The 23,196-nt window shown below is 45.0% G+C and overlaps 1 protein-coding gene across 1 annotated transcript in view; it reads right to left on the bottom strand.

Annotated features, from left to right (window-relative positions):
* LOC139262164 (uncharacterized) overlaps positions 1-20,875 on the bottom strand; it is a 64,612-nt gene extending 43,737 nt beyond the window's left edge. Inside the window, exons 1-7 of the mRNA XM_070877308.1 lie at positions 20,773-20,875; positions 17,912-18,090; positions 16,857-17,062; positions 13,633-13,770; positions 12,721-12,904; positions 7,703-7,793; positions 1,791-1,892 (exon numbers count right to left, since the gene is read on the bottom strand). Coding sequence (XP_070733409.1) covers positions 1,791-1,892; positions 7,703-7,793; positions 12,721-12,904; positions 13,633-13,770; positions 16,857-17,062; positions 17,912-18,090; positions 20,773-20,875 — 1,003 coding nt within the window. The remainder of the gene's footprint in view (positions 1-1,790; positions 1,893-7,702; positions 7,794-12,720; positions 12,905-13,632; positions 13,771-16,856; positions 17,063-17,911; positions 18,091-20,772) is intronic.
* Between the last annotated feature and the right edge of the window lie 2,321 nt (positions 20,876-23,196).

Below are 23,196 nucleotides of genomic sequence, written 5' to 3' on the forward strand. Positions count from 1 at the left end.
AGAGCATACTACTGGAATTTTGAAAGCAGCCTTCCTGAGTTTGGATTGGTCTGGAAGAGATAGAATCATAGGGGGAAGAATTTGGCATGTTAGTGCCTTCAGTTAGCGCCTGCCGTGGGCGCTAACGGGGCGCTCATGCAGTCGCGCTGTGGCGGGACGAATCTCACGCTGCATGGCAAATTCTCTGGCCCATTGCGCCGGTGATAACAGTTAGCGTCTCGACACCTTTCGCCATGCAGATCGTGATGTCACGCTCGCTGGGCACCCGATCTACAAACTTCAGTAATGCCCTCCGCCAACTTATTTCCTCGTGCTGACAGTGCCAGAGAGCGGAGGCATGAACCAGCTGGCTGGTGGCTGGTAGGGTGCTACTTAAAGGGGTGCACCCCAGCTGTCAAGGAACTTCCGTTCCAAAGGTCAGTTATGAGTGGCAGAGAGTGCAGGATGCATCTGTAGCCAATTAAAGGCTGCTTAGTCCCTGGAGTGTTGCAGGCTGTCACAGGCCTTTGCATTTTATCCCACAGCTTATTGCCGTTCAGCACTTCACGAATCATTGGGGGATGGTGCTCAGACTCCAGTGACCCTCCCCTTTAATAGCTGGAGGGCGCCTTCACCAATACACACCTCATATTCATTATCGCTTGGAGCCTAACACCATTAGCGCCTGATTTTGCGCTTCCCTGCATTCTTTGAGCACTGAGACTGAATTTAGCAGTTTACAGCCAATGAGAAAGTTTTTGAAGTGTAGTTACTATTGTCATGTAGGAAATACAGCTGCCAATTTGTGCACAGCACGATCCCACATACATCAGTGATTGATTGAGAGATAAATATAAGATCTTTTACATCCATCTGACAGAGCCTCGGTTTAATGTCACATCTGAAAGGTGATTAGCACCTGGCGCTAAACTTCCAACTTCTCAAAAGTTAATGCCCCAACCGGGGCGATACCGAATTTCCAGCCCATAAAAATATTGCGTGGAGCTGGGCAGGTTCAAAATGGATCCCACTCAATTTTCTTTCCATCCCATCCTTTCTGCCCGATTTTCTTCTCTACCCACCACCCAGGTGGTACTTTATGCCCATGCGGTACTTTATGCCCATGCGGTTATGGCAATAATCCATCTCAATGTCTGAATGCCCCATGAGTCACATGTCACAAGGAATCTTTAAGAAGGAGAGAATGGTTTAGGAAAAGATATTTAAAGTCCAACAAGTTTATTTACAGATTGCATACCAGCCTTCTCACTATATCCTTTAACCTCCTTCCCTCTCCAGGAATGTATCCAATTGAGGGAGAACTTGTATTTATATAGTGACTTCATGACCACAGGATGTCCTGAAGCACTTTACAGCCTATGAGAAAGTTTTTGAAGTGTAGTTATTATTGTCATGTAGGAAATACAGCTGCCAATTTGTGCACAGCACGATCCCACACACATCAGTGATTGATTGAGAGATCAATATAAGATCTTTTACATCCATCTGAGAGGGCAGACAGAGCCTCGGTTTAATGTCTCATCTGAAAGGTGACACCTCTGACAATACAGCACTCTCTCAGTATATCAAGTCTCTGGAGTGGGTCTACCCACTGAGCTAAGGGTGAATTGTTTCCAAACTCATTTATACTGCCCAATTCCCCAGTAACTGATGCTTCATTTCCATCACCCACTGGGAGACCTTTTACTACACATAGATTTGTGTGAAACTCATCATTGAACAGATTGTGTTGGAATTGATGGTAAACTATTACAGTCCTACAGCCTCTGTTCCTATCGTGCTGCACTCACTGTATGTCAGGCATTCCATGGGCTGCTTGCTTCGTAACACTGTGACGCAACCCATCTTGTTGTACTTCCACACCGTCACGTCTCTATGCTGCCTGCTGAAACCTGTCATGGAAAGATGTGCAAGGATTAGAGAGTCACTTCCCAGTTTCCTTACCATCTTATTCCTCTCCCGCAGGTGTTGACTCATCCCAGGGTACAGTTCACCGAAGGGTGGGGGGCCGTCAAAGGCAGCCCTCCAGTACCTCGCCCAAGCGGTCATTCTTCACATGTGTTGCGCAGACAGTCAGGGTCCACAGGCTATTGAACCATGGGGGTCATCACCAGCTGAGCCGGAGCCAGATCCTGTCCTTCCCTGATACTCACACAGACCCACACAGGCAGAGGTCTCCCACAGAGGCTGGGAGCAGGGACCCTGCTTGATTCTTCTGCTCCCAAACCCTGATGCACTGAGACGAATTGTAGCACCACATTGTGATCTTGGCACAGAGTGAAGAGTGAACCTTGGGGCCGGGGCCTGTCTGATCTGTACGAGTCAGCAATACATGGACGGAGAATATACCAACCAAGACAGCAGAGCGGGATGGCAATTTAGGGTGGTAGAGGCAGAAACCCTCACCACATTTAAAAAGTACTTGGATGTGCACCTGAAGTGCTGTAACCTGCAGGGTTAGGAACCTAGAGTTGGAAAGTGGGATTAGGTCAGAGCGCCTCCTGTTGACTGGCATGGACATGATGGGCAGAAATGGCCTCCTTCCGTGCTGTAAACCTCTATGATTCTTAGTTCATCTATTTATTAATTACACATTTTTTAATTAAGGAAACTTTTTATTTTTGGACCAACTTGTCGACCTGATAGCTTGAATCAGTGATAGGAGCACTTTTATCTCTGGGCCTAAAGATTTTGGTTTCAAGCTCCACTGCAGGACTTGAGCGCATAATCCAGGCTGACACTCCCAGTGCAATACTGAGGAAGTGCTCCACTGCCAGAGATGCCGTCCTTCAGATGAGATGTTAAACGGAGGCCCCGTGTGCCCTCTTAGGTGGACATAAAAGGTCCATGGCACTATCTTGAAGAGCAGGCGAGTTCTCCCCTGTGTCCAGGCCAATATTTATCCCTCAACCTACATCAATAAAACAGATTTTTGGGTTATTTGTTTTATTGCCGTTTGTGGAACCTTGCTGTGTGCAAATTGTTTGCTGCATTAACTGATTGCACTTCAAATATAATTCATTGGATGGGAACCACTTTGGGACAACCTGACGATGTGAAAGACGCCAAATAAATGCACATGCTTTTCTTTCTTTTTGCTTGAAGGTGAGATATCTTAGTCCTGGGGAACAGAACATGTTTCACATCAGTAACCTGGTGCGGGAATTTTAACCCACCTTGCCTGGCATTCACCCTTCATGCCCTGATCCCGCTGGCCACCATTTTAACTGCTCACTGCAGTTCGGTGAATGAGGGGCTCGCCGGAAGCAGGCCGGAGCCTCATAAATTTATGCAGATCGGGGTCTCATTTCATCTTCGGGACCCCAGTCGTCTTTTAACTCTGCCCTGAGCGGGGAAGTGTAAGCATCGGCTCCCCAAGAATTTCTTGGACATTATCTGGACATTTCGGTTTAATATTTTTCTCACTGCAGAAAATCTGGAAACTGTTTGTGGGAGGGGCCCAGGTACTTCACCAAGTTGGACTTAGAATCAGAACATAACAAATAGGAGCAGGAGTAGGCCATACAGCCCCTCGAGCCTGCTCCGCCATTTAATACGATCATAGCTGATCCGATCATGGACTCAGGTCCACTTCTCTGTCTGCTCTCCATAACATTTATTCCCTTATCGTTTAAGAAACTGTCTTTCTGTCTTAAATGTATTCAAAGTTCCAGCTTCCATAGCTCTCTGAGGCAGTGAATTTCACAGATTCACAAGCCTCTGAGAGAAGAAATTTCACCTTATTCAGTTTTAAATGAGCGGCCCCTTATTCTAAGATTGTGCCCTCTAATTCTAGTCTTTCCTACCAGTGGAAACATCCTCTCTGCATCCACCTTGTCAAGCCCCCTCATAATCTTATATGTTTCGATAAGATCACCTCTCATTCTTCTGAATTCCAATGAGTAGAGGCCCAACCGACTCAACCTTTCCTCATAAGTCAACCCCCTCATCTCCGGAATCAACTGAGTGAACCTTCTCTGAACTGCCTCCAAAGCAAGCATATCCTTTCGTAAATATGGAAACCAAAACTGCACGCAGTATTCCAGGTGTGGCCTCACCAATATCTTGTACAACTATAACAAGACTTCCCTGCTTTTATACTCCATCCCCCAATAAAGGCCAAGATTCCATTGGCCTTCCTGATCACTTGCTGTACCTGCATACTAACCTTTTGTGTTTCATGCACAAGTACCCCCAGGTCCCACTGTACTGCAGTACTTTGGAATCTTTCTCCATTTAAATAATAACTTGCTCTTTGATTTTTTTCTGCCAAAGTGCATGACCTCACACTTTCCAACATTATACTCCATCTGCCAAATTTTTGCCCACTCACTTAGCCTGTCTATGTCCTTTTGCAGATTTTGTGTCCTCCTCACACATTGCTTTTCCTCCCATCTTTGTATCGTCAGCAAACTTGACTACATTACACTTGGTCCCTTCCTCCAAGTCGTTAACATAGATTGTAAATAGTTTGGGGTCCCAGTACTGATCCCTGCAGCACCCCACTGGTTACTAATTGCTAACCCAAGAATGAACCATTTATCCTGACTCTAATGTTTTCTGTTAGTTAGCCAATCCTCTATCCATGCTAATATATTACCTCCAACCCCGTGAACTTTTATCTTGTGCAGTAACCTTTTATGTGGCACCTTGTCAAATGCCTTCTGGAAGTCCAAATACACCACATCCACTGGTTCCCCTTTATCCACCCTGTTCGTTACATCCTCAAAGAATTCTAGCAAATTTGTCAAACATGACTTCCCCTTCATAAATCCATGCTGACTCTGCCTGACCGAATTTTGCTTTTCCAATGTCCTGCTACTGCTTCTTTAATAATGGACTCCAACATTTTCCCAACCACAGATGTTAGGCTAACTGGTCTATAGGTTCCTGCTTTTTGGCTGCTTCCTTTTTTAAATAGGGGCGTTGCATTTGTAGTTTTCCAATCTGCTGGGACCTCCCCAGAATCCTGGGAATTTTGGTAAATTACAATCAATGCATCCAGTATCCCTGCCGCTACTTCTCTTAAGACCCTAGGATGCAAGCCATTGGGACCAGGGGATTTATCCGCCTTTAGTCCCATTATCTTATGAGTACCACCTCCTTAGTGATTGTGATTGTGTTAAGTTCCCCCCCCCCCACCCCCATAGCCCTTGACTATCCACTGCGAGAATATTGTTAATGTCCTCTAACCGTAAAAACTGATACAAAATATTTGTTCAGAGTTTCTGCCATCTCCATGTTCCCCATTACTAATTGCCTGGTCTCATCCTCTAAGGGATCAACATGTACTCTAGCCACTCTTTTCCTTTTTATATACCTATAGAAACTCTTGCTATCTGTTTTTATATTTCGTGCTAGTTTACTTTCATAGTTTATCTTCCCTTTCTTAATCATTCGTTTAGTCATTCTTTGTTGGCTTTCAAATGCTTCCCAATCTTCTGTCCTCCCACTAGTTTTGGCCACATTGTATGCCCTTGTTTTTAATTGGATACCGTTGTTTATTTCTTTAGTTAGCCACGGATGACTATCTTTTCTCTTGCACCCTTTCCTCCTCACTGGAATATACTTTTCTTGAGAATTGTGAAATATCTCCTTAAATGTACACCACTATTCATCAACCGTCCTACACTTTAATCTATTTTCCCAGTCCACTTTAGCCAACTCAGCCCTCAAATCTTCATTGTCTCCTTTATTTAAGCTTAGTACGCTGGTCAGAGATCCAACTTTCTCACCCTCCATCTGAATTTGAAATTCAATCATGCTATGATCACTCATTCCAAGGGGATCCTTTACTAGGAGATTGTTTATTAATCCTGTTTCATTACACAGGACCAGATCTAAGATAGCCTGCCCCCTGGTTGGTTCCATTACATACTGCTCAAGGAACCCGTCCCTTATGTACTCTATGAACTCTTCCTCAAGGCTACCCTGACCAATTTGATTTGTCCAATCAATATGGAGGTTAAAATCACCCATGATTATTGCTGTTCCCTTTTTACAAGCCCCTACTATTTTCTGGTTTATGCTCCGACCAACAGAGTTGCTACTGTTAGGGGGCCTATAGACTACGCCCACCAGTGACTTTTTCCCTTTATTATTCCTGATCTCAACCCAAACTATTTCAACATCCTGATCATTTGAGCCAATATTATTTCTCACTATTGCAGTGATTCCATCCTTTATTAATAGAATGATGAGCAGGTGTGGTCTGGGAAGACAATGACCAAGATAAGGCAATTCATCGCAGGTGATGGGCAAATTGAGGGTCCGTTGTTAAGCAATGTGAACTCGTCAAAGTTAGATCAAATGAACTGATCAGTGATCGAGCCATTACCTGGATGAGATACCAGAACAATAGAAAGCCATTAAGCCCAAACCAGTCAGAAGTGAAAACCCATCACTGGACTCAAATCAGGAAACCTCGAAACAAAGGAAAAAACTTTATTGGGCCAGAAGACACACCTACAGGAAGCCTCAATACAACAACACACTTTATTTGGCCTGAAAAGGCAAACAAACTGGGGGTATAAAAGAAGCCGTGAGGCCACATCTCGCTCTCTTGCTCTCGCTGCTTCACTTCTACAAGAACCGAACCCTCCTTGTGGGACGGAGAGAAGAAACCAGAAGAGATACGTTTTCATCAGAAGAAGCAGCAAGTAAGCCAAAGAATCGGTGAGCATCAATCTCTGCCCACGCATCTTTTAAGATCACAGCCACGGTGTGAGGGGGTATCGTGCGTTCTCCCAACCAAATCTTAGGAGTTTTTCAGAGGAGGTTTTAGACGTGAGTACTTCGTGTTAGGGGGCCTGTTTAGATGGGCCAGATTGTGTGTTGTACTATATTTGTTTGTTTTACACATCAGGGTGTGTGTGGTTTTATTGGGTGCAGGTGTGTGCATTAACTTTAATAAAAGCATTGCCGGTTGAGACCAAGGTATTCGTTCCTGACTCATTCATCTGTTCAGTAGAGTAATCACTCCCAGCTCAAGAACTATTGTAAAGTGGGGGTGCGTCGAAAACACCTAAAGGGAACCACTTACAGAAGCCACTGCAAATTTCCCGCTGGTAACGACAGGTCAGAATCCGTCGGGTGGACGAAGAGGCTCCAAAAAGGGTAAGTGGATAACTTTCCTTTGTGAGGCCAAGAGGAGGAGGAGTGGCCTCATTGACCACACTCAGTGGCAGCTTCACCTTCCCCGGGACTCTTCCCACTTCCCCATTCCCTCTAGTGAGTTCTCCCGAAAACCCCTCAGCATTACTAACCTTCTTGCCCGGAGAGCCTTCCTTTGGTGTCAACCTGTGGCCTCTCGGCAGCGGGACCTCCACTCACCCCCGCCTGCCCACCAGCGAGCTACCGCTTTCCTGACAGTTTTGGGCAGATAAGGCTCGTGAGTGAAAATCCCATCCCGGGTCTGGAATCTGGACCTGCGAGTGGGTTTTTCACTCAGCCATGACCCCATGTCCCGAAACTCACTGGGAGTTAAGACAACCCATTAGTGTCAGCACCAAGCACTGCAGGAAGCTTCAGCCAACTATACTGGACATGCTGGCACTGCAAAAGTTTCATTTCAGATTCCATCCCCTTGAAAATATTCGAGAAGACACCTTTTGCTGTGTTCAGAAGAACAAGAAAATGCTTACTGAGTTGACAGTATTGCTGGCAAAACCACTGGTGAAAGTGTGGCAACGTAACTGCTTACCAATCACGTGATTGGTCTCCGGGATACAGACCAGTTGATGCAGCGGATGTCCAATCTCATGTGTTTGGAAAGTTTCGATAGACTCAGAAACCTGGAAAAAGAAATTGGGATAACACTCGGGCATTGAGCTATTGAGGAGACGGGTGCGTTCCAGATCTGGGTTAAAGTTTAGCCGAGCAGAGAGGTTAAAGGACTCTTTGATGGGTGCCATGGGTGAAATAAGTTTGGCAACTCTCAATGAAAGTTGCAAAGGACCTCACCCTACAGCAGACAACCAGAGTATTTTATGAACCGCAACGAAAAAGAGCTGAGAGGAGGAAAAAGAACATAAAGAACCAGAGTAGCTGAGTGAGAACATAGGTCAGCAGTAAGGACAGAGAAGGTTAGAGTGAATAGCAAGAGTAAATGTTCCCATTACATTCTCCTGCAACATTAAGCAGGTGACTGATCCCATCTTTTCCACAGCAGACATTTTCATCCCTACTGAGAATCAGAAATGGCAGGATCAAGCTCTGGGAATTGCACAGATTTCAGGATTCCACCAGGTCTAGGGCGTCATTGAACCCACTCGCATCGCCCTGCGTCTCCTTCATGAATCGCAAGGGCTTCCACAGCATTGGTGTTCAATTGGTGGTCACCAGCAACGTGCCAACGAAGTCTGGGCCTGCTATCCCAGAAGCTGGCATAATATTTTTATATTGCACTAATCCTCCACCATCCCTGCCCCACAAGTCTTTACCCCTGCACAGTAAGTGAGAGGCTGGCTGATTGGGCACACTTGGCTCATGACTCTTCCCATTAATCCACACTGAGTGGTTGAACTGCACTACAATTAGATCCATGGGTCAACTAGAGCCCTCATCGGGCAGACCACTGAAGTCCTCAAGCAACGAGTATGCTACCTGCTCCTGCAGCTTGGTCCGGAATCCGTCAATCAGGCTGACTTCCGGGCAGGGAACCTGTCAATGACAAAAGAGGCATGCTGTGGAGTTAGAACTCCATAGCACGCGGGGAAATTCAGACTTCTGGGAATGCCATCCAAAACTCCACCTCTCCGATACCATAACCCACCCCTGTTTATCCAGGCCTTTATATCTAATTGAAGAGGCAGACTGAACCTTGGTTTAACGTCTCATTCAAAGGACAGTACCTTCGACAATGCAGTGCTCCCTCAGTAATACACCATAGTGTCTGCCTGAATGATTTCCTCAAGGCCTGATGCAAAATCTTTTGATCCGCTGGTGAGAGTGCTACCAAACGAGTCAATGAAGGGGAGGGGAGAGAATTGCGGGCACATGATATAATTTATTTGGCTACATGGAAACATAGAAATTTACAGCGCAGAAGGAGGCCACTTCAGCCTATCGTGTCCACGCCGGCCGACAAAGAGCCACATGGCCCTCGGTCAGCAGCCTGAAGGTTACATATAAACCTATGAACAATGAACAATGGTGGAAAGGTAAAGAGTATCCGGCCCAACCAGTCCGCCCCACACAACTGCGACACCCCATGTATTGCGACATTTTACACTCCACCCCAACCAAAGCTATGTGATCTCCTGGGAGAGGCAAAAAACAGCTAAAAACCCAGGCCAACTGGGGAAAAATATCTGGGAAAATTCCTCTCCGACTCATCCAGGCGATCGAAACTAGTCCAGGAGATCAGTCTGGCTGTATTAGATTCCATGATGTACTTACCATCGTATCTGTGCCAGACAACAAGAGGTTATCCAGTCTAATCCCACGTACCAGCTCTAGGTCTCTAACCCTGCAGGTTACGGCACTTCAAGTGCACAGCCAAGCACTTTTTAAATATGGTGAGTGTTTCTGCCTCTACCACCCTACCAGGCAGCGAGTTCCAGACCCCACAACCCTCTGTATGAAGAAGCTTCCCCTCTAACCGCTCTAAACCTTCCACCAACGACATTAAACCTATGTCCCCTCGTAATTGACCCCTCCACCAAGGGAAATAGGCCCTTGCTATCCACTATATCCAGGCCTCTCAAAATTTTATACACCTCAATGAGATCTCCCCTCAGCCTCCTCTGTTCCAAGGAGAAAAAACCCAGTCTATCCAATCTGTCCTCATAGCTAAGAGTCTCCATTCCAGGCAGCATCCTCGTAAAACTCCTCTGCACCCTCTCCAGTGCAATCACATCCTTCCTATAATACGGTGATCAGAACTGCATGCAGTATTCCAGCTGTGGCCTAACCAGTGTATTATACAATTTAAGCATAGCCTCCCTGCTCTTGTATTCTATGCCTCAGCCAATAAAGGCAAACATTCCATATGCCTTCTTAACCACCTTATCCACCTGGCCTGTTACTTTCAGGGATCTGTGGACAAGCACTCCAAGGTCCCTTTGTTCATCTACACTTCTAAATGATCTACCATTTAAAGTGTATTATACCCTCCCAAAGTGCATTACCTCACACTTCTCCAGATTAAATTTAATTTGCCACTGTTCTGCCGCCCTGACCAGTAGATTGAGATCCTCCTGCAGTCCATGACTTTCCTCTTTATTATCAACCACACAGCCACACATGACGAGGAGGGTTGGATATATATATATTTATAGGATTTCAGCAGTGAGCAGAGTTGATAAATCCAATGTTTCCTCTAGGTGGTGTGTGAGAACAGCTTGCAAAGGATTCCCTCCAGAGCTCCCTCTCAGCTCAACTGTACTGAAGAGTTTCCCAGTGGCAGCATAACTGTGATCATGTATTGGACTGTTCAGTCACCTAAGAACTCATTTTTAGAGTGGAAGCAAGTCTTCTTCGATTTCGAGAGACTGCCTATGATGACATAGCGGAGTTAAGGAATCACAGGCCTAAAGCACGACCCTCCACCCGTGTGGCTGCTCGGCCACAGTGCACCACCTCTCTTATGGATCCTTCCTCTTCTCTGTATTGTGTCCAATTCTACGCATCACACTTTAGGAAAGTTGTAGGCCTTGGAGAGGGCACAAAGGAGATTTACTAGAACTGTACCAGGGATGAGGGTCTTCAGTTACGTAGTATGACTAGAGATGCTGGGATTGTTCTTCTTAGAGCAGAGAAGGTTAATGGGAGATTTGATAGATGTGTTCAAAATTATGAGGGGTTTAGATAGCATAAATGGGGTGAAACTGTTTTCACTGGCAAGAAGGTTGATTACCAGAGGACACAGATTTAAGATAATTGACAAAAAATCCAGGGGGGAGATGAAGAGAATTTTTATTTACACAGCAAATTGTGATCTGGAAAGCACTTCCTGAAAGGGTGGTGGAAGCAGATTCAGTAGTGACTTTTATAAGAGAATTGGATAAATATTTGATAAAGAGAAATTTTCAGGGCTATGGGGAAAGAGCAGGGGACTGCGACCAATTAGATAACTCTTTCAAAGAGCCAGCACAGGCATGATGGGCTGAATGGTCTCCTGTGATGTATGATTCTATGATTTTCTCTCACATGCAGGGGGTGAAATTTGTCTTGGGAGGTAGTGTAAAACAGGTGATAGCAAAGCTGCAGCCTGTTTTACACACCACCTGATTTTCTATTCCATTGACTTCAATGGCCAAAAAAAAATCAGGCGGAGTATAAAACAGGTGGCCGATTCGCTATCGCACATTTTGCGCGACCTCCCAAGACAGATTTCAGCCCTGCAGTACCGTGCCAATTTAACGGGTAGCTCACCTACCCAAGAATTCAAATTATTTTATTTCAAAATTGACAATAATAATGGTCACAGGAGAGCTGTGGACAGTGGAAGGCTTCCTGTAGAGGCCCAGTAGGTAAGAGCACCGCCTGGGATGGTACTCACTTGTACAGGCTGGTAGGCCTCAGTTTGTGCTGTTAACATGGCAGTGGTGCAATTGGGCTTAACCCCCAGCCAAGGAAAGGTATAAACAGGCAGAAGTCCCCCTGCTTATTACTAGCCCCCTTGAAATATAGGGTTGCCAAGTCTGGCTGGACGTATTCCTGGAGGTTTCATGACATGACCTCCAGCTCCCGCCCCCCCACTCGCCCTGACCATCCTGCCATTGGTCGCCCATCCTCAGACACCCCTCATTCCCATGCCAATTGGAAAGCAAACAGACTCTTCAGTACCTGATTGAATGATTCTTGACTGTCAGTCAAACAGACTTCCCCCTCTGATATTTTTATGACTAATAAATTAAAGTGTTCAATCAAAATGAAAGAAACATACAATTTTTTAATGCACACTATAATATTTCTCCCAGTTGCTCCTAGGAGAGATTAATCTTAAATTGTTGGAAGCTCCAGGGTAATCTTGGAGAGTTTGCAACCCTACTGAAATGTCAGCTTGGTTGAGTGGAGTTGTGGGTTCAAGTCCCACTCCAGAACTTGAGCACAGTACTGAGGGAGTGCTGCACTGCCGTCCTTTGGCTGAAATGTTAAACTGAGGCCCTGTCTGCCTGTAAGCGATCCCATGGCACTATTTCAACAAAGAGCAAGGGAGGTCACCCCTGTGTCCTGGCCAATATCTATCTCTCAATCAACACTACTGAAAACAATGTGGTTTGTGAGATCTTACTGTGCGCAGATTGGCTGCTGCTTTTTAATACATAACGACAGTGTCAAAAGTACTTAATTGGCTGTAAAGTTTTTTGGGACATCCTGAGGATGTGAAAGGCTCTATATAAATGCAAGTTCTTCCTACCTGAAAATGTATGTGTGTGAAAACTAGAGGAAGACAAATGAAGTACTTTTGACACTGTTGTTATGTATTAAAAAGCAGCAGCCAATCTGCGCACAGTAAGATCTCACAAACCACATTGTTTTCAGTGATGGCTGTGATGCCATCCATGGCTGAATAACTGCCAACGTTCACAGCCTAGGCCACTTGAGAGGGGTATTGGAGGGTCCCTGATACTCCAGAAAGAGTATGCCCCTTAGGGGAAGAGGATGAGGGAGGGAGAAAGGTGGTCTAGAAAATCAAATGATAGTCCCATCAGTCGAAAATTCTCCACAAAATCCATGAATTATTCCAACGAGGAAAGAAATGGGTACACTCACAATCTCTTCAGAGCTTGGATCAAAGATGGAAGGGGACAAAACGCCACTGCAGATCCAGACAGAGTTCACGCAGGGCACAAAGCAGAGGCTGCTGATAAACCCGGGAAAGTGAGGGAGCTTCAGGATCAGCTGACCATCCTGTGACCATACTTTCACACTTTTATCGAAGGAGCCGGTCACCAGCCTGTATTGGGGTGAAAGAGAGCTTGTTAAAGTTAAACGCTAATATCTCTGTGGACAAGCATGGCAACATTGTAAAGTCAATCCAAATAGCACCCTGCTATGAAAATCCTCACCTCACTCAGTCTTCCCTTCTTCCTACAATTTTTGAAATAATTCTTTGGAAATGGGCATCACTGACAAGGCCGGCATTTATCAGCCATCCCTAGGTGCCCTCGAAAAGGTGGGAGTGGGCCTTCTTCTTGAACTGCTGAGATCCGTGTGGAGAAGGTGCTCCCACAATGTTGTTGGGCAGGAAGTTCTCGGCTTTTGACCCAGTGACGATCAAGTATTGAAAAGGGTTGAGGATAGGAAATCATCGTCATCAGTCGATGATTGTCAGAGCCCCTACAAGTGTCCTCCATATCACTTCATTCATCATGCATGATAGTAATTCTTATATTGGAGAAGACTTTCTGTCTCCTGTACAAGTTCAATTTTGGGCACGTCTAACTGATTTTTTTTGCCCTTTACCAAGATGATGGATGGCACGCTTCCACCTCACAATGAGTGTGTACTTCCGGCCCTACATATTGGAGGCTTAGGATGCTGTTTGGTGCCTGAAAAATGCAGACAGCATGGCCGAATTTCTCAGCCCAAATCTTATGCTTTTTGAGATATCCTGAACTAAAATATTAGCAATCAGGAAGTACACTGCTGTTTGCGGCAGCGAGGCGTCACTGCATCCCTTACCTTGTGCTCTCATATTCCCGGACGACCATCAGATTAGTGATTCCCGCATCGTGAGCACTGGAGTTGCAGTAGACAACCTGCAGGGTTTTGCTGTTCGGATATGAGCTGGTGTTATAAATGATGAGTTTCTTGTCGTACCTGGTCAAACAAGAGAAGTGGAAATGTTTGTCAGTCAGAGGGTGGAAAAACCCTTTATTTGAGATAATTGGCCCACTCTCGGTGCCTCTGTCACCTTATCCCACCTTCCTTTAGCTTTGCAGGGAGGGGTGGGGAAACATTGGAACAGGAGGAGGCCATTCAGCCCCTCTGTCCCATTCCGACGTTCAATCAGATCACAGGTGATCTGCACCTCAACCCCATTTACCTGCATTTGCTCCATATCACTCGATACCCTTACCTATAAAAAAATCTTTTGATCTCAGTCTTGAAAGCTCCATTTGAATCCCAGCATCCACAGCCTTTTGGGGGGAGATTTCCATTACCCTTTGTCTGAAGAAGTGCTTCCTGATAGCAATTCTGAATGGCCTAGCTGTAATTTTAAGATTATGTCCCCTTGTTCATGATTCCCCCACCAGAGTAAATAGTTTAATTGTATCTACTCTATCGAATTCTTTTAACATTTTCAACACCTCGAACAGATCACCCACAGTGAAAAGATTTAATTTAAGTTCTTTATTTTGATCAAGCACCCAGTTATTTATCAATTTCCTTTGCCTTGTATTTTAAAGGCAGTTTTGACCTCAAACAGTCCCACTTCACTCCGATTATCTCGTTATATCTTTACGCTTCTGCTCACACTGTGAGGTTCTGTAGTGTCACGTTTAAAACCAGGGGTCACAGTCTAAGGATAAGGGGTAAGCCATTTAGGACCGAGATGAGGAGAAACTTCTTCACCCAGAGAGTGGTGAACCTGTGGAATTCTCTACCACAGAAAGTTGTTGAGGCCAATTCACTAAATATATTCAAAAAGGAGTTAGATGAAGTCCTTACTACTAGGGGAATCAAGGGGTATGGCGAGAAAGCAGGAATGGGGTACTGAAGTTGCATGTTCAGCCATGAACTCATTGAATGGCGGTGCAGGCTAGAAGGGCCGAATGGCCTACTCCTGCACCTATTTTCTATGTTTCTATGTTTCTATGTCACGGTGGTATTTCCTCTTCTTATGCACGCTTGTTTTTCTGGACCATTTGCATCTGACTAGAGTATAGCTCGATGAAATATGTATTCCAATTCACTCTGCATGAGTTTAAAACCAAAACCGCAACTTGACTTCAAATTAAGAGCCCTGTTGGTCATTTAATATTTGAACAAAGCTTAGCTTCAAAATGTAATGGGGCTGAAATTGCGATCGGAGGCTTCCTGCGGGCAATTGCTTCCGACCTAAAACATTTCTATGAAATTACCTGGTGGTCCGGGAGGAGCGTGGGATTCCAGTGGGGAGGCTTTCTCTTCCCATGCTGCAAAGCACGCTCCCGTCCTCCAGGTTCCCAAGCAGAAGGTGCAGTCACGTGTGGCTGCTCAGCCAATCAGGTACAGTATTCCACAGCTTTCTCATTAATAGCAATGAGAACTCCGTATCTACGAGTTCACATTGCTATTAATGAGAAAAACAAACAAACACACGAAATACATATAATAAAAAACAAAAAACACACCTCACTTAATTAAAATTAATTGAAATTAAAGTTAATAAATATCTTAGAGAACATTTTTTCCCAAGTTTTAAAAACCTTTTATTTTAATTATATTTAAAAATAAATGTAACGTAGTGGGCAGGGTTTAAAAAAAAATAATATGTGTTTTTTAATTTAATTTAATTATATTTTTGTATGTTTTTAAACTCTTACATCTGTAAAAGTAGGCTATAAGCCTGCTTTTATCAAGCGCAAGAATTTTGAGGACATTTACTGGGCAAGATATGGATAAATACCGCAATCTTGCCCTTGCAAATGTCCTCGCTCCTGATATATAGATGATCTGTCAAGCTCCAGCTTGGCAGATTGGAAAAGCCAGTTTTCAGCGCATGCGCATTGTGCACTGAAAACCGGCTTTTGTGATGCCTTTCCAGGTCTGTACACACTCCGTACGGACCTGGGAAGGCCGGGATTTCAGCGCTATCATGTACATATGAACAAAGAGCTTCTGGTCCATCCAGCCTTTCTCACACAATATAAATATACTCTCCACTCCCCCCATCCCCCCAGGGCCATGTGATCTCCTGGGGGAGGCAAAAAATAGTTAAAACATGGCCAATTTGGGGGAAAAATCTGGTAAATTCCTCTGCACCCCAGATGGGTGATCAAAACTAATCCAGGAAATCACTCTGGACCTGATAAATCTATGCAGTGCCTACCTTTTGTATGAGGTGATCCCAGCCCCAGCCAGAAACACATCTTGCTCTCGCTTGAAGGAATTCAGTAAAGCCGTGCCCAAACTATTGGCTCTCCTCTGCACTCTCTCCAAAGCCTCAATATCACCCACCATTTGAGGAGACCAAAACTGTACACAGTATTTTTACTGAGGCCTGACCAAAGGCAAAGCAGTATGTTTTGCCTTGTAGAAAATTGTCCTATAAATGCATCCCAACACCAATTCACTCTAGCTATCGAATCATATGTAACGCTGTTAATTCACTGGAGGAACAGTTTCCCAAATTAGTCAGAAGCCATTTTACACTAGAGGAGTGCAGCAATGCCATGGGAACACCGTCACCTCCAAGTTCCTATTCAAGCCACAGCCCCTTCTGACTTGGACGTATATCGCCATTCCTTCATCACCACTGGGCCATCATCCTGGAGTTTCCTACCGAACACCATCATGGGAGCACCATGCCTGCTAGGCATTTCAAGGTGTAGGCCCACCATCACTTTCTCAGCGGATATAGGGATGGGCAATAAATGTCGACCTTGTTAGTGATTCCGTGCCTGTGAAGCGCCTTCAGATAGTTTACTACATTAAAGGTGCTATATAAATGCAAGATCTTGTTGTCATTGAATGCACTCGGGGAGTCGCTGGTTCTTGTCAACCTGTGCTTAGGGTCTTTGGGCTTGGGTAGGTGGCGAGTCTCAATGTGAGGAGAGAGGGTGTACTTCATACCGACAAATACAGACTCTGTTTCTGTACATTTCACTGTGTTACGAGTCAAGCCTCTTGAACAAGATGATGGGTATCAGATACTCAAAACACTAATTGCCTTTTCCTAGTCTTGTTTTACAGGTACTCACCCAGCAGAATATATCCGTGTATCAAGGCAGACTACAGATGACACGATGTCCTTATGCCTGCGATCAGTGAAGCTCTTCCGCAAATCTAACAAGTGACCAGAATCTTTCTTGTCATCCAAAGCAAAGACCCTGAGCTGGTTTTTGAATCCGCAGATGAGCTGATGCCTCCGGTGATTGATTGCCATGCAAAATATTGACGTGTTTAACTGGAAGTGAAAGACAAAATGACAGAAGCAGGAGGTGCATCGCTAAACTACCCATTTGTTTGCTGTTTATGGAATCTTGCTGTGCGCAAATGGGCCTGTGCATTTTCTTGCAGACTGTGACTGCACTTCAAAAGTAATTAATTGGCTGTAGAGCACTTTAGGACATCCTGGGAACATGAAACGTGCTATATTTATGCAAGTTCTTTCTTTCTTAAACCAGTATATATGTGCAACAATGTTCCCTTTTGTGGCCAGGCAGTGCTCTGCAGCTCACCAGCTTTAACATTGGAAATAACGCACATGCGCGGTATTTTGAATGAGACGCGTAGCCCCTTGAAGAGGCTCATACAAAGGCACCCAAAGAAACAATTCAAGGGAACATTGCTGTGCACCAATCAAATGATTTATTACTAGTCATTCAGATGTTAGCCGTGGCTCAGTGATAGCACCCTTACCTCTGAGGCACAGAGATGCCATCTGACAGATGAGACCTTAAATTGAGGTCCCGTCTCCCCTTTCAGGTGGACGTCAAATAATCCATGGCAGTATTCAAAGCTAAGCAGGGAGGTTCTCCCTGGTGTCCTGGCCAATATTTATCCCTCAACCAATATCACTAAAACAGATTATATGGTCATTATCACGTCGCTGTGTGTGGAAGCTTGATCTGCACAAATTGTCATTTCCTACATTACAACAGTTTACACTTTGAAAACTTTCCTCCTTATTTTTAATAGTGACCTCTGGAATTTGAACTCTTTGCCACTGTTTATGTGGGTCAATTTAGCCAATCCTCTTGACAACCTGGAATAAAAGTCGTAACAACAACAAAAAAAAGGAAGCAGCTCTTACCGTAATCCGGTCAAATACCGTGGCTCCAACAGTCCACACCACGATAGTCCCATCATTCGATGCCGAGAAAAGGAGCTTGGGTTCACCCCAGTACAAGAACTGTGTGACCATACCAGTGTGCTCAAAGACCGAAAAGGTCATTTGTCCGGTCTCCAAATCCCACCATTTAATAACACCATCTGAACAAAGGCATGAGAGAAAATGTTCATTGAACAAACGTAGTACAATAATTGCACTCCATATTCAGTGTTCCTTTCACAGAGTTTTACATGCAAAGAGGAGTAGGCCATTCAGCCCCTCGAGCATTTTCCACCATTCAATTAGGTCATGGCTGAATTGTACGTCAATTCCATTTGCCCGCCCTTGCTCCTTATCCCTTGATACTTACCTAACAAAAATCTATTGATCTCAGTTTTGAAAGCTCAGAATGACCCAGCATCCACAGCCTTTTGATGAAGAGAGTTCCAGATTTCTAAGTACCTTTAGTGTGGAAAAGTGCTTCCTGATTTTGCTCCTGAATGGCTTAACACTCTTTTATATTATGTCCTAATTCTTCAGTCAATAGAAATAAAAATGGGGAGAGATGTAAAACGTGCTGCCAACTCGCTATCAACAGTTGTACACTATCACACAAGATCTATCTCAATGACTCTACTACTGACACAGTTTCAGACACTGGGAACAGCAGTGTCCCATGATTGAAGTAGATGAAAGTAATTGGGGTAGGATGGCCAGGGACTACACAAGGACTACCCTTGTCTAGGCGTGCCATTGTGCTGGGTGGGAATGTGACAGCGGATGTCAATGGCAGTACTCTCCTCACCTTCGTGCACATGTCAGCCACTGTGGGAAGGCATTGTGGAGCAGATGTAGAGGCTCTAGGTGGATTGTTTAGGATAAGTTTCTATTTTCCTCCCCCCCTTCCATAATGGTTATTCTACTGCTGGCCATTTTTCTTTCTTTTCCCTCGATTGTTAGCTTGCTCTGCCTGAAGCAGAAGGGAGTAATCGCTGCGCAAACAAATGGTTACTAGACAATAGTCTTTCCGCAAACACTGTGATTAAAGTCCTGTGCTGTCAGGAATCCACATTAAATTGACCTTGTTTGATTGAAATGAGAGGAGATAGCAGTGTTTGTGCTTGTACCTCAATAGGTTGCTTATCTCACCTGGGTTACTGCCAGTCCATTGTAATTTCTTGTTAGAAAGTCCTCCTACTTTTCTGCCCCTCACCTCTTTGTATGTTTTTGTACAGCTGTGGTTATTATTGGGGTGTGGGTGAGGCCAGGTTGCGAGGGGAATTTTATATTCCTCTTTTTGTGGTACTTCTTCCCCTGAAATTCTCCGGGTTAGAACTCCAGCATTGTGATTAGCAGAAGCAGTGCTGTGTTTGATGTTCCATATTGTTTCTGTTCCCCTGTCTGCAGCCGGTGAATCGTTTAAGGGGCACAGTTCCATCAGAACTTCTTCACGTGTGAGCAGAGACAACAAAGGGGTGGATGGACTTTCAGATTGCTGTGTGCTGGCGCTAAACATGGCGGTGCCAAATTCCTGCCAGCGCTAGTTTAGGACAACTGTGAACCAGGATCGGCTAGTTTAGGTGTTCCCACCAAATCTATCACTAAGTGTAAACTAGTCAACAGTTAGTTGGGGTAAAGCCGAGTCCAATCCCGTCCTCATTGTAGTTGCATTCTCTGATCGGTATCAGCGACTGATTTCCCCCTGCCTTAACCTGGGGGTGCTGAGGCCAACTGTCACACCTAACTGCTATCCCAGCTGAGATCAATAAGGCAAATGTAAGAAATTCATGCCAACAGTGAATTAAATAACGTTAAACTTAATATGTGGACAACAGCTTCACAAGAGAGGCCCTAATAAAGAAAATTGTTTGGCCTATTTCATCTCACCTTTCCAGGATGCCTAACCTATTACTGCTTTAGCCTCTGCCTGAGAAGCAGACACAACCTCAGTTTAATGTCTCTTCTGAAGGACACCATCTCCAACAATGCAGCAGTACTTCAATCTCATGCTGGAATGCCAGCTTGGATTGTAAACACAAGTTCTGGCATTGGGGCTTCAGCCCACAACCTTCTGACCGGCTGAGACAAGTTGACACTCTGAGTGCGTACCTTTTATTTCTCCTTCCTGTACCCCAACTCCAGATGGAACATTCCCTTTGATTGCTTGGCTAAATGGGGAACGTGTGGAACAAGGACACCGCCAGGATTCTTTGTTCTCCTCTGTGCTGTACTGTGTGACTAAATCAATGACAAATAATGGGTGAGACGGTAAACCGTGGGTGAGATGGTAAACAGCTCGATCCAAGGAAGACTTGTAATTTACTATAAGTAGCCATATAATGAGGAATACTCCCAATTGTTAGCTTGGCACAGTGGATAGCACTCTTGCCTCTGAGTTTGAGGGTCGTGGGCTCTAGGTTGATGCTTCAGTGCAATATTGAGGGAGTGTTGCACTCTTGGAGGTGCTGAAATCTGGATAAGATGTTAAAGTAAGGCCGCATCTGCTTGTTCAGTTTGATCCCATGGCACTATTCAAAGAAGAGCATGATGGCTGTCCTAGCTAATATTTCTCAACCAAAATCATTAAAATGAATGAACTGGACATTCACCTCATAACTGGTTTGGGGACCTTGCTGTGTACAAGTTGGTTGTCACGTTTGCATATATCACAACAGTCATTTTACTTCAAAACATGAATCATTGTCTGTGAAGCACTTTGGGCCGCCCTAAGGTCATAAAAGGCACTAAATAAATGTAGGTGCATTCTTCATTTTATCACAATCTATGCTACGAGTGATTTAAAATGTTGAGATTTACAGCAGTAACTTGCTCAGCACTCTTACCCTCAAAGCCGGTCAGGAACTCTCTCCGAGCCAAGTGATATCCCAGAGCACTCACTGAACGGTTGTGGCAGTCTGGGACTGTCAGATGCTTCTGCATGGACATCTTGGGTCAGATCTACAAAGGGACGCACGGCGAGCAATCAAGGGAGCCGGATAATCTGAGTTATGTCCCTGGTGTGAGTCCTAGATCAACATCTTAGAACTCTTCTGCCTCCGCTTTGTCTCAAAAGAGAAATTGCAGAAAAAGATCTCTCTGAAGTCACTTCAAATGCTTAGCCAAGCTCGGACGCACACACAGTGGAGCGTGCTGGGCCGCCCTCTGTGGAACTTGTCTCAATCTAACCCCTTCCCCTGTGTCAGACAACGGGCTGGGTGACCAACAGCCCCGACTCCACCGGGCACAAACATAGCTGCACAGTTTAAAAACTTCCTGCTCTGCAACCATAGAAACAGGACGCCAAGTCAGCTGACTCAAAGCCAATAACATGGGCCTCACGCCAAGTTTGAATTCCTTCGCTTCAGTTACACCCAGCCCTGAAAAGCAACGAGGAAGGAAATGATCCTTTGTAAAATAAACCTCGAAAGGGAGACCAATGCAACATATTGGTGAATCTGATCGAAAAAAATAAAATAATAACCACAGGCTCTTAACCCTGACCTCCCACATTGCAAAACTACCATTCCTGTACATAAAGCAAAGCAGGGGAACGCATGTTTCTAATCAGAGTTGAAGAATGCACTAGTCCACTTTAATTATAATTTCCCACTTTAATTTGCAAATTGAGGCATTTTAATCCAAGTTTCTCTTAAATTAATAAAAAAATATGGACAGAAAGATCGATTTCGAGCTCCGCATAGCCCTCACCCACCCCACTCCAGCTTCTGTTGTCTCGGGGTAAGGTGGAAAGTCCATGGGGAGGGTCCTTGGTTCAGAACTGAACAGATCCTAATCAGAACGACATTCATCCAAATGGACAGTTCCAGATTTGCTTTTTTTTCCTCATCCTGTGTTCAGCCCCGGTCTCCAATTCTCAAACCTTTATAGTGTTTCAAACCAGATTTTCCGGTGAAATTCGCAAGTCCAACCCCATCCCCACCTGCGCCCCGCCCCAATAAATCTTTGCCCTTGAAGTAGCAAAGGAAACCTTGGTAGGCTTGTGGAGTCATTTCAGCAGCGATCGTGCTCTATTTCATCCCTTGAATTTAAATAGCACGAAGGAATACTGCAAACCTTACTGATTTGGGAAATCTGTACAATAATGGAATATTTTGAATGGGAGTCAAAAAGGTCGCCGGTCAAAGGAAAGATTCACCAGCACTCAGGGAGGGTTGCTGTGCCTGGGAAAGGAAACTATGAAAAATAATTATTGTAGTTGAAATGTGTGTGTGTGTGTGGGGGTGGGAGCGGGCAACCCTATTGCTCCCAATCTCTCCCTAAGCATAGTATTCACACCACAGGTTTAGCGTCCATCTAATGTGGATTGGGCTTTGCATCGTCCCAACTCTGTGTAAATGGGTGTTCAGGCACAAGCTCACTCCGAAGCGAGGCTGTCTCCTCCACCCGTCCAGTGTCAAGGTCAGACCCGGACTCCAGGTTCAGGCTGCATTTACACTATAGCAGGAAATATCAAATAAAAACAGAAAATACTGGAAATACTCAGCAGGCCAGGCAGCAGCTGTGGAGAGAGAAACAGAGTTAACTCGATGACCCTTCATCAAAAAAGATGTTGGCCTTGGCTCAGCGGCAGCACTCCAGCCTCTGAGGTAGGAAGTAGTGAGTTCAGGACCCACGCTAGAGACTTTTAACCTAGGCTGACACTCTAGTTAAGGAATGCTGCAATGTCAGAGGTGTCAACTTTCGGATGAGACGTTAAACTGTCTTTCTTTCTTTTCCCCTTTCCCTTTCTCTCCTCCCTTTCTCTTCTTTTCACTTTTTTTCCCTCTTTATTGTTCTTTCTCTCTCTCTTGCTCTGTCTTCTTCTCTATCTCTCTTTGTTTCTCTTTCATTCATTAGTTGGGTCACAGTCCGGTGCTGTTGTGTCACTTTCTCTGACGATTGGCGAATGGGAGCAGCATTGGTGGGAACCGAGCTGACTGTCCGGGTAAGATGCTGTGTACGTGACCATGTTTGCAATAATGGGAGAGAGGTTTATCAGCATGGCGTGTTTATTCTGCGCGCTCTCTTCACTGCACACACCTCCTGCGATAACGTCACTGCACTGTTTGTCCTGTGTTGTAAATCGAGATGCTGCTAATGCCCCCACCACCCTCGCCATTCAGCATCGACAAGACCTTCCATCGGGTTCCCTCTCTGCGAAGATGCTCTTTCAGTCGACAGAAAACGCTGTGCAGGTAACAAATAAAATGAGCGAGTGTGTGCTCTCTCGGGAGAGAATATGGTCGCCATGTAAATACCATGCCCTG

This window comes from Pristiophorus japonicus, chromosome 4 (genome assembly GCF_044704955.1).
Source record: "Pristiophorus japonicus isolate sPriJap1 chromosome 4, sPriJap1.hap1, whole genome shotgun sequence".
Lineage (NCBI taxonomy): Eukaryota > Metazoa > Chordata > Chondrichthyes > Pristiophoridae > Pristiophorus > Pristiophorus japonicus.